We start from the raw sequence: 14787 nt of genomic DNA, 5'->3' as shown, positions 1-14787 counted from the left end.
AAGTTAAAATATAAAATACATACATATACATACATAAAAGTATTGGGCCACCAATACAGACCAGAACATCTCATAATTAAAGTCACAATCCAAATTCGTTGTCCGAGATTGCTAATCCATGATCAAGCATCATCAGGTCGGGTTAGCCGAAAACTTGCTGGAACATCCAGGTTTTCAGTTTTTTTCGAAATGCCATTAGCGAGGTGGCTGATCTTATTTCAGTAGGGAGGGCATTCCAAAGCCGCGGGGCCACCACAGAAAAGGCCCTATCTCTCGTACCCGCGAGCCGCACCTGTGAAGCAGGCGGGATGGAGAGAAGGGCCTCTCCCGAAGATCTTAGGGTCCTGGTGGGCTGATAGGGCGAGATGCGTTCGGATAGGTATGTAGGGCCAGAACCGTTTAGGGCTTTAAAGGTCAAAGCCAGCACTTTGAATTGGGCTCGGTAGCTAATCGGTAGCCAGTGGAGCTGGTACAGCAGAGGAGTTGTATGCTCCCTGCGCCCTGCTCCTGTTAATACCATGGCTGCCGCCCGTTGAACTAGTTGGAGCTTCCGGGCCGTCTTCAAAGGCAACCCCACGTAGAGAGCGTTGCAGTAGTCAAGGCGGGATGTAACCAGAGCGTGGACTACCGTGGCCAAGTCAGACTTCCCAAGGTACGGTCGCAGTATACAAACATGATGACATGTTCCTGCATGGCAGTAGGTTGGACTGGGTGGGCCTGGTGGTCTCTTCCAACTCTAAAATTTGATGATTCTATAAACCATCTTGGAGAATCCATGTTAGGTTCAACATGAATCAGAAATAAATTTAAGGCAAATAAAAAAGAGGATATTATTAAGGAGGACCTCATCATCCTAGGACGCTTGGACTTCAGATGAGGCACAGAGCCCGCCGGCTCCCATCACACAATGTAGATCAACTTCTGGCGGGGCTCTGTGCCTCAACTGAAGTCTAAGTGTCAAAAGAAGCAGCAGTGGCATAAGAAACAATGGAGGAAGCCAGGTGGCAAAGTTTCCCTCTGTGGGATGGGGTGAGTAGCAAGGTGGACGATATGGGGAGTGTGGCAATGGGTTCTCCACAGCCCCGCTGTGCCCTGCTGGATTCGCCACAATTTGTGGCAAATCTGGAGGGGCCCGGCGGGTGTGTGGGGAACCCATTGCCCACACCTCACACAGCCCACCTTACCACTCACCCCATCCCACGAGGGGAATTTGTGGTGAATCAGGGTGAATGTGATGAGGTCGTAAGTTATTAGCATTAAACATATTAACATTAATTAAAGGCTACCTTTAAAATAGCTAAGTACAACATAAAAAATCTGACCCAAATCAGTTGGTGCTGACTTGGCTTCTCTAGGGGGATGTTCCAAACTCTGGGAGCAGTCACTGAGAAGATCCTCTTGCTTGTTCCCATGAGGTGACCCAGAGAAGGGTAACCTCATGGGACAGAGAGGACAGAGAGAAGGATTTTTCCAGCTCTAATGAACTCATAAAAACCCTTTCAAACACTAGAATTGTATCAATCACTGGACAGAAGTTATGTTTTATTTGATTTATTGTCGAAGGCTTTCATGGCCGGAATCACTGGGTTGTTGTAGGTTTTTTTCGGGCTATATGGCCATGGTCTAGAGGCATTCTCTCCTGACGTTTCTCCTGCATCTATGGCAAGCATCCTCAGAAGTAGTGAGGTTTGTTGGAACTAGGAAAAAGGGTTTATATATCTGTGGAATGACCAGATATTTGATTGTTTGGTTGGTATGGCATAAAGAATTTTTGACTAAAGACTACTTATGTTCTGAAACCAGTTCTACTAGAATCGTAATTTTTTCAGGTTCTACTAGACTTGTAAATTTTTGTTTTATTATTTGCTGCAGAATGTCTTAGAAAGGGCAATTGCTTTGTCTAAATGTACATTATAGTAATAGAGTTTTACAGAATACCCACCTGTTCTAGATGCAAACAGATGCACTTCTATATATAGAAACAGATTGAGGTGGGAGGGGGAAAAGGAAACAATAAAAATGAAGCTATATCTCTAAATTAGATGTACAGTTGCATGAAGGTATGCCTAAACCGCAAATTGGAGGAAATGGCATAATTTCACTTTCATAGTGCCCTTTCAAGCTTTCACAGTTTGTAATCCTCTTTCTTGAAAAGTTGAACAGATTGTTCAGCCAAGCAGTAGGTGGATGTGTGGAAAGGGCAGTGGTTTCTAAAAGTGTGATTCCATTATCCTTCAGGAATTCCTGGAAAACTGGCAGCATGTCTTAGACTGCTATTGCGTTGGTGGACTGCCAGTTCCCGCAGATGAATGGCATCGTCTCCCCATAATGGCACTGCAAATTACCTAAAGCAGAAAAAAAGAAAAAAATTGGCCTTATACAGGTTCTTGGACTGTCATACCTAGCATTCTCCCACTGGCTACACTGTGTTGGGCTGTTAGGACTTGCAATCCAGCAACATCTGGCAGACTTCATAATTGCCATGCCTGGCTTAAAGGAATTTCAAGCCACAATAAGGATAGTTGAGCACATCTTTTTGTACAGTTTGGTGGCCAACCTGTGGTTCTCTTGATGTTAAGGTTTTACCCTTTTTTGTCAGCATAGGCAATGCTGAAGGATGATGGGTGCTTGCAAGAACACAACTTAGCCATCTCATAGAAATATATATATAATATATACTCAGGTATAATTCAACCTCATGTATAAGTCAAGGGCAGATTTGGCGGCCAAATTTGTGGATTTTAACCTGACCTTTTGAGAGTCATTCTCTGTGGAAGGAGTAAAGTACCAGCTCTCCTTCAGGTAGACAGATGTATCTGGTCACTGTCACCATTATTGTTTTCCCACCTAGCTTTCAAAAAGGTCAGAAGGATCACTGTGGCAGAGAAAGTAGAGGGTCTCAGTGTTGCTTTTAGTTTCTTCTGAGACAGACGAAACTGTCATTTTTCACCTCCAGTGAAGGAGATGTCTCCTTTGCTTTTTTTTAATAAGAGGTAACGTACAGTACTTACATTGACCCAAGGGCTGATTTTGTGAGTATGATTTCTAACATATGTACAAGTACTTTCAGTATGTCTCCCATACATATTAATGTCATCATATTGATGCTGAGACAAACAAATCCCAAATTGTTCAATGTTTTAACCTACTCATTTTAATATCTATATCCACAGATTTTATAAATGTCATATATGAAGGTGCTTAGGATGGTCCTTATCCTGGATTTTATGCTTTTTATGTTTTGAATTTCTGATAGTAATGTTAATGTGTTTGTTTTTAAAACAAAAATCTCTGATTTTAATTGTTTCTTGTTTTACACTCCTGGTCTGTGACCGTAATAATAAAATTCATTCATTCATTCAAACTGTTGAAATGAGCCAAAGGGCTGATTGGGGCCCTTTCATACTGCACAGTTATAGTGCAATGATTTTACTTGAACTATCATGGTTTTCTTCTATGGAATCTAGGGAGCTGCATTTTAGAGAGGGGTATTTAGAATTATTTTTCCAATGAACTATGACTTCTCATGATGAGACTGATGTATGCCAGTTTCAGTTTAGTCATCTTCTCTTCTAAGAAGATCTTAATTTGCTCTAAGACCCATTCATTTGTCTTTTTAGCAATCTGTGATATTTTTAGAACTCTAATGTTTGGCAAAGTGAAAAACTGAAGGAAAAGAGTGAAACCACATTATAGCTGGATGGCCCCAATTGTGTGAGTGTTCAAGGCTCGAGCAAGGCAGTTTTTAATGAAACACCTTGGTGTGTGTATGTGTCATTTGTTTGCCAACCATAAATTAAAGTTGACTTGATGACAAATAACATCAAATTTAGAACTCTTAACCAGAGATGAAATGCTCACTACAAGATCTGTGGAACTCACCAAATTACAAATCTCAGGAAACCATTGGACTTAGCTATGTAATAAAAAATATTACTAATACTATAACTGTATATTGTGAAGTCACCAATGACACCAACTATTTTTAGAGGATTGTAAACTAGATAACTTTACAAACACAGCCACTTTATCTCCCTTTTCATGGAAGAAAGTTGTTATGTTGAAAAGAGATTTTTTTAAACAGTTTCTAATTAAAAAATGGACTGAAATCCTGTTAGGAAATTACAAATATGCTCAAACCCTACATAGTCCATAGTTTAGGGGCTACATAAGGATGATGAAAGCATCCAAAATTCCACTTACTGGTAAACGGTTATGAGGATAAATTGATACTTGTTCCTTTGTTTTTCAAGAAAAGGCTTCCTTATATTTCCATCTTCCTCATGTGAGCAGTTCCTAGCACAGAAAGAATTTAAAACAAGAGTCTTTTTTCTGCTTGTTGCACCAAATGTTGTTCGTGAGAGGCAGTAGGAATGCCAGGGAGCTGCTTCTTGATCAACAGGGGAATGAATCCTCATTTATTTCAGTAGCTGCTTCATGAGGAAGGGTTAGTGAAACTACATAGTTAGTGCTATGTAATAGGCTTGTTTGATAAAAAAAATGGTTCAAAACTTGTTTTGGATGTAGGGGGTGCTGGTGGTTCAATTCTAACTTTTAACTTCTAAAAGTTTTCGAAGCTTCTGAGACTTCCGAATCCTTCCTTAATGGTATGAAAGTGTTATTTCCTGTTTCATTCGGTGGTATTTACTTTGAAAGTAGTTGTTTTACTCCAGAAGTGGGGGGAGGGGGGTTCCAGAGAGAAGCGAGAGGAGAGGAGAGGGAGGAAATTCATCCACTCTGCTTTAAAACTCTTCCCAGGCTCCAGTCAGAAGTGAAGGGGGAGGAGAGGGAGGAAATTCACCCACTCTGCTTTAAAATGCTTTCCAGGCTCCAGTCAGAAGCGAGGGGAGAGGAGAGGGAGGAAATGCATCCACTCTGCTTTAAAATGCTTCCCAGGCTCGAGACAGAAGTGAAGGGAGAGGAGAGGGAGGAAATTCATCCACTCTGGTTTAAAACGCTTCCCAGGCTCGAGACAGAAGTGAAGGGAGAGGAGAGGGAGGAAATTCATCCACTCTGGTTTAAAACGGCTTCCCAGGCTTGAGCTGAGGCCAGGGACCAGAAACAGGGAAATGCTGAATCATTTCCGACTTACTGCTTCGTAACAGAAATGGTGGGAAATGCTTTGGAAGGGCAAAGGACTTTCAGTTTTCTTAAAAAACTTTGAAATGTATTCTGAATTACGAAGATTCCAACCAAACCTATCCATGCCTACTATGTAGTATGCAATGTTCATACATGATTTGACACTTTCTGGACATGTTGAATTGGGTTCTAAAGGTAAGTTGTCAGCCTTGATATCTTTTCCAGCTTTATAAAAGAAATATCAGTTTTTCTTAAAAGATGTATCCATTTCAAATGTATTATCAGGAAAGAACTAATATCATCTTCTATTTAATATATAGATTTGTGCATAAATAAGAGATTTAAAATGAGTTTTAAAATAAGATATTTAACATTGGTTCTTTTAGATTTATATGTAAAATCTAAAAGCCAGGATTAGACAATTCCCAATTTTAGACACACGCTAGCACATCTTTTAGTATTTTACCATTTTTTTTAGCCAACATGTATTTTAAGCAGTTTTTAACTGTTGTAAATTTTAACCATTTGTGTATTTAATCAACTGGATGTTGTTAACCTTATTAATCTGCATACCTCATACACCTACGGTGCAATAAGGGTGTTTGGACCATAATAAAATGTTGTTGTTGCTGAATTCAAAATAAACAGAACAAACCAAGAAATAAATGTATGTATTTCTTTCTTATACATATATATTATACATATCAAACCACAGATTTAAAAAGAAAAATAGAAGAGGGAAATAAAAGACTGAGAATATCATTCTGATATTAACACTCAGGAATAGAAAAAAGTAAATCAAAATAATCATACAGACATTTTCAACAACAAACTAGAAACCATTTCATACCTAAGATTATATTGTTATATCTTATATGTAGAATGTACCTTTTGTTTGCCCTGAATGACATCCACACTGAGCAATATCCAAACTCATCCAATAAGTTCTGAATGATTCCAACCCAATATGCCAATTCCTTTTTATTATTTTTATGTCAACATTATCCTGCAGAGGGCAACATTTTTTCTTACTAAAAATATACAGCTTCTCTTGCTGTCTTACTACATTCTAACCAGATTTCTTTTTCAATGGCAGCGATGAAGAAGAAAAAGAAAGAGAAAGGGAGAAAACTGTCCTTCAACTCAACTTTATAAATGAATATGGTTCATTTTGTCTCTTACCATGTGCTTGACGCTAAATTCCATTGAAATCTAAGGCTTTTTATTTTCAGCTACAGAATTCAAGGTGGTTTGCACAGTAAAGTGTTCCAAATGTCACAAGATTTTTCTCTTTCTTCAACTCTATAAAAGCAACACCAGGGAGTTGCATGGGGCCCATAGATTATGTAGACCAGTACTTTCAACATGAGAGTGGTACATAATGGACACAAAAAGCTTCCTTGCTTTCATCCATGCAGTCCAGGGAGGTATTGTTTACTTAGCTTGCCTATGGCTCCTTAGTGTCCCTGAATGAAATCTGTCAGCCTTTTCCTCCCTAAGATATAGTTCCCAAGTCTATAGATAGTGGCTACTGAATTTGGTTCGTTCTGGGACAAAAAATCTATTACCTATTTATCACCATCTCTATATATTCTATATAATAGTGTGAACAACAAATGTTCCATGTACCAAATGTGCCCCATTATTTTTTAGCCTCCAAAGAACCACACCAACCTATTGAATAAACAAAAACCCTTAAAATGATTGACATCCACTCATTTATGATCACATATAGTTTAGCTGAAACTTTGCAAAAAGTATGGCAAGCTACAAGTTACTACAGCAACCACTTGCTTCCAAAGGTGCACGAAGGTAATTGAGAATACAGAGGCAGGAAGGGAATTGCAAGGCAGTTGGGGAAGCATGAGGTTACATCTCCCTGTATCTACTTATTCTGTTCTAATGATGTCCCCCAGTCTTTTCTTTCTAAAGAAGGCACACTTCTTATCCTGGAGTCCCCTGGGGGAAACATACTTTAAAAGATTAAGACAGGAAAGACTCAGTAGGTAAAAGTAGGTTTAAACTCTCCATCCTACCCATTAAGTTTCCAAATTGGACAAAGTAACCTCTGCAAAACAAGCTGGTTGTTTAAATGTCATGCTGTCAAATTTTGGTGACAAATGAGTGATGCAACAGCAAAAAATCCTCATGGTTTAGATTTGTGCAAAAGGGCCATGTATTTTTTAAGGCTCATTCACACCCCTAGAAACTTCCCAGAAAAATAAATCAAGGAAGCAATTCTTGGAGAGGCAAAATAGGAAGAGGGATTTGCTGGAGAATTTATGAATTTTCTGAGCAAAATATGTGGCTTTATGACAAAATTGGTGGCAAGGAACAGTTATGTAGGGTCCGCCAACTCTGAAAGTTGGTCTCTCCTAGTTTATGGCAACTGGATCACAATAAGCTCTGAGCAGACTACAATTGGCCAACTTTGCTATCAAAAATGACCTGGTGAAGCATCTGTTTGTTTCACCATTGGGGTTAACAAACAACTATCATCCCTCCAAATTAATATTGCCAAAAACCAACAGGCAACTATCATAAGTGCATATGCACCAACACTAGATGCTAATGCAGACATCAAGGGAAAATTGGATATGATCCTATCTGAGATACCGAAGGAGAACAACATTGTACTCCTGGGTGATTTTAATTCAAGAGTTGGGCAACATTTTGACCTGTAGTCAGGGATTATAGGGAAAGCTGGAGTTGGAAGCAACAACCCGACTGGCATCCTGCTTCTCACAAAAAAGTGTGGAACACCCCCCTTTCCTTCATTAACACACTCTTCTGCCATAAAGTAAGTTTAAGATTCCATAGAAACACTCTGGTCAATGCATTGGCACCTCTTAGACTATATAATTATAGGTGACAGACATTGCCACAATGTATTTCTGACAAGAGACAAAACTGCTGAACAGATGACTGATTAATTTGATCCTTGGTGGGTATCAAGATCACCCCCAAACATAGACTCCAAAGAAGAAAGATAAGGCATAAAATGAACATCCAAGGCCTTCGATATCAAACTAAAAAAACTGGTTTGTTGAGAATGATAATGAGATCAGGAAAACCTAACAATAGCCAAATAAGAGGGAGCAGAATGGGAGATAATTTGGCTGATTGCCTGAGAAATGAGCAAGGTTTTTGAGGGTGGGTGGAAAGGAGTTACATTAAAAATAATGGGTGTTCAGGAATTATAGGAGAAAACAAATAGAGGCTTTCATTCTTCTACAAAAGGGTAACAGTGGGTCAGTGTGAGAACTTTTTATTGCATTCTTGGCAAACATGTATCTTAAGGTGGCAAGTTCAAGTCTGGGGCCTCCCTTGAGGTTCTCAAAAGCCAGGTTCATATAAGTGAATATCTTCCTAGGCCAAGCTGTCTAGGGAGTCATAGGCTGTCAATCATCCTTTGAAGTATGGTCAGGTAGCTAGTGAAAGTGTCCTAAGAGCAAAGATCTGACTGATTTCTGTAATTGGTCTTGGCCAACAATTTTACTGCTGCATTCTGAACTTGCTGATGTTTCCAAGCAGTTTTTCTCAGATTCCCCACCACCCAGCTTGACTTCTAAATCCTCTGTCATTCATGAGCAGATCAATCACAAGTGGTTTCTTAAGCTATTCCATGAAGCACTTTTCTGATTCCGAGAAGCTCTTTTTGAATAATTTTGTAGTTCATAAAAATAAAATACTAATGAGCCCAGTTTAATTACCATACCAGCTGCAGAATTATTTATTTTTATTCCTGTGAATTCAATGTTTTCAGGCTTTCACCTGCCTGCTGAACACTGAGTAGATTTTAATATATGTATAATTTATAAAATCTGGCTATTGCTCTGTGAATATATTACTGCAGTTTAATCCCTTTATTGTTGTTATTTGCAAAGGGATGAGAAGAGAGACATCATAATTGTTTGCTCTACACATTAGAACTGTCTTTCTTAGCCTTATATGCTCCAGTAGCATTGGATCTGTTTTCACATGAGCTACAGAGAAATTGGCTACTTATGCAGTCTGGGGATAATTGGTATTTAGAACTCTAAATTAGAGAAAATTTTAAATGTATATATTATTTTAACTTATATGCTTTTATGTTCCATCACGGCCTTTGGCATGAGCTGGTTTTAGACTTTTTTTAGAGAGAAAAAGCATATAAATCCTCCTCCTCCTCCTCCTCCTCCTTCTCCTCCTCCTCTTCCTCCTCCTCTGCTGGGCTTTTTTTTCAGAAGCAACCTCCCATGGATACCAAAATCCACAGATGCTCAAGTTCCATTATATACAGCAGCATAGTAAAATGATGTCTCTTATATAAAATGGCAAGAACAAGGTTTGCTTTATGATTTGCGGTGCAAGATAATAGTGGATTTTTTTCAAGCAGTGGATGATTGTTTGTCAATAGAGAATCCATGTTTATGGTGGGTTGATTGTAGTTGTAACATAAATCCTGCTCCATCACTTGATCTGCTACTTGTCCCAGTGAAGAAGATGATGTCAGACCCCATCCGCATTCTTGAAACCATAGGTGATTGTTCTGGCTGTTGTAACTTTTTGTAATTTTAAAGGTACTGTTCCATTATCTGGGTGGAGGCCACTAGGGGATGCTACAGAGATCAGGATAGCCCACTTTACCGGTGGGGGGGGAGGGTGGGGAGTTGAAGGAGGAAAACAATTTTCCCTGGTTTTGCTGATTATTTTCCTTCCCCATATCATAAATGAGGGTAAGGTCCACAAGGGGAAATGTGTGTGTGTGTGTGTGGGGGGGGGGGGAATCAGGAAAACAGGGAGAAATGATTTTACTCCTTCAACCCATCCTCCACCCTAATAAAATGGACTGTCATTCTCTCTCTAATGCCCCCTGGTGGCCTCTGCCCAGATAATGGAACAGCACCATTTTGAGCTATTTTGAAGGAGTTTTTAGTTTGTTTCTAAATATTTTAATTTGTGTATTTCACATTTTAATGTTTTATCAGTTCTTTATCATTGTAGAGAACTTGGCAGAGTGAGAGGTGAAATATTCATGAGTGAGTGCTAGGGAAGGAGACAGAAAGAAAGAAACAGACAGAGAGATATTTCCATCAGATCACAATATAATATGTAAAGCCTGTAGTGATGTAAACACATAGTGTGGTTTTCATTGTATTCTCGGACTCCTTACAATTAGTATTAAAATATTTCTATAAAAACAGCCATTTTAAATTAATCTTATACATTAAATGTATCACCAGATCTGGCCTGGAATTATTCGGTATTATATCCAGCTAAATCAAGCAACCAATGCGACGTGACAGTTAGGCTGGCATTAAGTTTTTATGGGTTCTTTTATATACATATTTTGCTTTTGTGTGACAATGTATTTTGATTAATGCTTATCTCCATTGACTGTGGGGGATTAAGTCTGCCTGACCATCAGCAAAAGGGGATTATGAAGGCAAAGCAGCTGCTAAGTTGATGTTTAAGGAATATGAGGAGAAAAATGTCTTTTACACTTTTGTTGGAGCTTCTTTTCTTTATCAAGAGAGATCAAGCTACTAATTCACCAGGGATACTGAAATGAAAGGAGGCTAAATTGCTGTGTTTTTATCACATTAAAGGAGATAATGTTGGGGTGGGGTGGGGGGTATTTTTTTATGGTAGAATAATTTTTTATCTTCTTGGACCAGTGAAAGAGAGACCATTGACTACTAGTAAAGAATGAGAAGAGGTTTGATCCTTCTGTGAAATATATTCTGTATACCAATATTTTTGCAGCCATTCATCCTTTTGTTTTGCTGTGTAGATAGAAGAATTTATCAGGTGTTAAATGAGCAATTCTCTTTAAAAATGTCAAAAGCTTGCTTTGAAAGAATTGCTTTCTAATGCTCAAAACCGAGTATTTCTTAAAGATAAGGAAGAATGGAATATTTGGATTGATATAGTAAATATAATGTTACTTCCATTTTGTCCTACTTAAAGGTTACCTGACAAGAAATAACCAGGTTTTATCAAGACTTTATTTGGCAAACAGACAAATCAATATGACAGCTATATATCTAGCTGTATTAACTTTCAATATAGAGATTGAAGACTAGCACTGTCAAAACATTAGAAATCATTAATCATATAAACCAGACAAACCATAAGATAAATAAGAACCATGATGTATCAAGATGAATTAATAGCTAGAAACTCAAAAAAGAGGTACAGTAGAGTCTTGCTTATCCAACATAAATGGGCCAGCACAATATTGGATAAGCAAAAATGTTGGATAATGAGAGATTAAGGAAAAGCCTATTAAGCATCATAGTGTGACTGCCTCCCGGAGTACACCCTGCATGCAGAGAGGCCCACTGTTTCTCTAAGCAGATATGTGGGGCAGGTCTCTCTGCATGCCTGGCGGTCGATGGGAGGGACGAGACATGGCCAATGCATGCCAGACGCTGTGCCCGACAGGAAAAGTCTGCACTGGCCACATTTTGCCCCTCCTGGAGGTCACCCAGTGTGAGAGGCCTGCTGTATGTTGCTGCCTACAGAAACAACTGTGGATCTGGGCAGGAGGCAGAATGTGTTGGATAATGCAGAACGTTGGTTGACCGAAGGTTGGATAAGCGAGACTCTACTTATCTGGTGCCACAGGAAAGGACAATAGGAAAGGCACCTCCACACATTTTCATTAATTGCTATATAAAATCAACCATTTCCCATGTTTCCTGCTTTTTATTTTCAAATGGAGATTCATATAAATCTCCAGAAGCTACTGAGCCCTTTCCCGAGATCTTGATTTTATATATTGGTTCCCATTCAAACCATTTGATTTATCAACAACTACATAAGAGTTCATCTTCTTTGGCAGTGCTTGCAGAAGGAGGGCTCCTAGTGCTAACTCTCAAAACACATCAAATGGATCTTCAGCCCCCACCCATCACTTTGGGAGAAGTAATAGAAAAACACAAGAGAAGCATAGAATTGAAGACAATATTTTCTAGACTTCCATGTATTGAGGAAGGGTGGTTGCACCTCCCTTAGGCTAATGAGTTCAAAACAAAATATTTGTGTATGAAGAGTAAGCTTTCCCCCTTTTAAATGAAAGAGAACTTGGAAACATGTATAAAATCTTATCTCTTATTTTTCACCTATTCATCCAGGCCATGGGACATGTGACTGTGGAAAGTGCAGATGTGAGCAAGGATGGCATGGTGATGCTTGCCAGTTCCCCAAAACCTGCAACCTGACTCGAAGGAAAAGTAATGAAATGTGTAAGAATTCACAGGACATCATATGTTCAAATGCAGGTGGGATATTTATTTTGATGGGCTGCTTGGACCAAAAATATTCATTCTTCATGATAAGTTAAGTGATAGTTGTTTAATTGGTTAACACAAAGTAGAGTGTTTTGGACTACAACTCCCATAAGACAGTAATGTTCAGTTATAAGATTAGTTGTCAGCCAAATCATTTGGAAGGTGCAAGATTGAAGGAAGGGAGAAAGAAATGAGCCTTGAAACTGTAGTTTGATTTTTATAGTCTTATTTCATATTTCCGGTATTTTTTTTTTTACAGGAATGTGTCATTGTGGCAGATGTAAATGTGATAATTTAGAAGGAAATGGATTGATCCATGGTAAATACTGTGAATGTGATGACAGGGAGTGCATAGATGAAGAAACAGGCGAGATGTGCACAGGTAAGAATATACTGGTAAAGATAAATATAGGCAAATAAACATTGCAATGTTCTTGACTTTAGGAATCTATTGTTGTTTTAGATTGAAGGGTTTTCATCTAACTAACATTAGTCATGAGTAAATCCACAGAAGCCATCAATGGGATTTAATCTTAACTACTGTCGGGAATAATACAATTGAGGTGGTACTTTGTCAGCTGGGATTATTTTTTTTCTGGAAAAGTTAGAGTGGGCTTTTAATTTCTTTTTGTTTGCAGAATTTCTGCCATACAGAGAGTCTTGCTGACAACAGAAGTGACTGTGAAAAGTAATATATTTTAGCCCAGCATGGTATTTTGTGCTAGAAAGATGGAAGACAAGTAACATCTGAGAAAAAAAGGAAATGGAATGGGGTTCTTCTCTGTAGACAGTGAAATGTAATCCACTAAAGCTGTTTGAGAATTACTATGGGGAAAAATACTATCTTGGCATGTTCCAGTCCATGTCATGACAGTACAAAAACACTTGTTTGCTTCCTGTGACTATTATCATAAATGTGTTGACATTTGCAATGGATTCAGCAGAAAGCAGCATCAGATAAGTCTGTTCCTGCAGTACATAACAGTAATTCCTTCTATTAAAATGAACAGGAATCATGAGTATATATGAGTCCTCTGAAGGTTGTGACAGGCTGACTGTTTTGTACTTTCCAGGGGACAATTCAAACTTATTGCATTTGGATCTTGCCAAGTTCATCTTCTGAGATAGTGTTTCAGCTATATTGGTTTTAGTCTTTATTTCCATTGTGTTGTCATAAAACTGCCCATCAGCGTTCCTTCCAAAACAACAGCAACTACTCCAGTCACAGCAGGAACGAATGTACAGTCAAATGAAATACTATTGTATTACTATAAAACAGGCATGAAATCCTATGCATACCTATGAAGCAGGAGGTCTCCTTAAGTTAGGTGGAAGTAATTTCAAGGCTGCATCTCCTTTTTTCTCTTTCCTCAACTCTTAGGTGGGAAATACACTGGCATGTGTCTAATGGTAATAGTGTATCTGGCATTTCTCTAGCACTGTGGAGTTTTCTGCTGAAATCTAGGGCTAAATTCTATTGCCAGCAGAATTTGGGTAAAGGACAAAGTGGTATATCACAAAGCCATGGATATCTAATACTTAAACCATCTGGTAATGTGGGAGGAATCCAATTTCAGTCTAATGTAGGGTTGCTGGATTTTCAAAATAGCAGTAAGGAACAGTTGAAATTCACATGGTGCCACATTGGCAGCCAGGAAGTAGCTATTAAAAAGGGTTTTCTCCCCCTACCTAAATACCAAATCAATAGTTTTATTACTTTTCATGGTTTCTTCTACTACCATCAATTATTTTAGCCATGCCTTTCCTGACAAAACTAACATGATATCCACACTTTCCAAACATAAGTTACTTCTGGGCTGCTGTGAGTTTTTCGGGCTGTATGGCCATGTTCCGGTAGCATTCCTTCCTGATGTTTCACCTGCATCTGTGACAGGCATCCTCAGAGGTTTGTTCAGAGGCAAGTGGAAATGAGGCAAGTGGTGTGTGTGTGGAATGTCCAGGGAGTACAAAAGAACTCTTATCTCTTTGAAGCAAGTGTGAATGTTGCAATTAGCCAGCTTGAGTAGCACTGAGTAGCTGGAAAGCCTGGTTGTTTCTGCCTGGGGAGATACTTTGTTTGGGAGATGTTAACTGGTACTTGATTGTTTGCTGTCTGGAGTTACCCTGTTTCTGAGTGGTGTTCCTGAGTGGTGTTTCTGAGTACTGTCTTGATTCTGGTGTTTTTAATACTAGTAACCAGGTTTTGTTCATTTTCACGGTTCCCTCCTTTTCTGTTGGAATTGTCCACATGCTTATGGATTTCAATGGCTTGCCTGTGTAATCTGACATGGTGGTTGTTAGAGTGGTCCAGCATTTCTGTGTAATCAAATAGTATTCTGTATCCAGTTCGGCTCATCAAGTGCTCTGCTATAGCTGACTGCTCTGGTTGAATTAGTATGCAGTGCCTTTCATGCTCTTTGACAGCAAC

At 38.9% G+C, this 14787-nt stretch overlaps 1 protein-coding gene across 1 annotated transcript in view; it reads left to right on the top strand.

The window, feature by feature from the left end:
- The window catches only part of ITGBL1 (integrin subunit beta like 1), a 194221-nt gene that overhangs the window by 79274 nt on the left and 100160 nt on the right, over window positions 1-14787 (top strand). The window contains exons 3-4 of the mRNA XM_060769571.2: window positions 12204-12350; window positions 12619-12741. Coding sequence (XP_060625554.2) covers window positions 12204-12350; window positions 12619-12741 — 270 coding nt within the window. The remainder of the gene's footprint in view (window positions 1-12203; window positions 12351-12618; window positions 12742-14787) is intronic.

The sequence above is a fragment of the Anolis sagrei genome, chromosome 3 (genome assembly GCF_037176765.1).
Source record: "Anolis sagrei isolate rAnoSag1 chromosome 3, rAnoSag1.mat, whole genome shotgun sequence".
Classification (NCBI taxonomy): domain Eukaryota; kingdom Metazoa; phylum Chordata; class Lepidosauria; order Squamata; family Dactyloidae; genus Anolis; species Anolis sagrei.
Note: the sequence above shows the minus strand (reverse complement) of the source record. Positions and strands in the feature narration are given on the sequence as shown.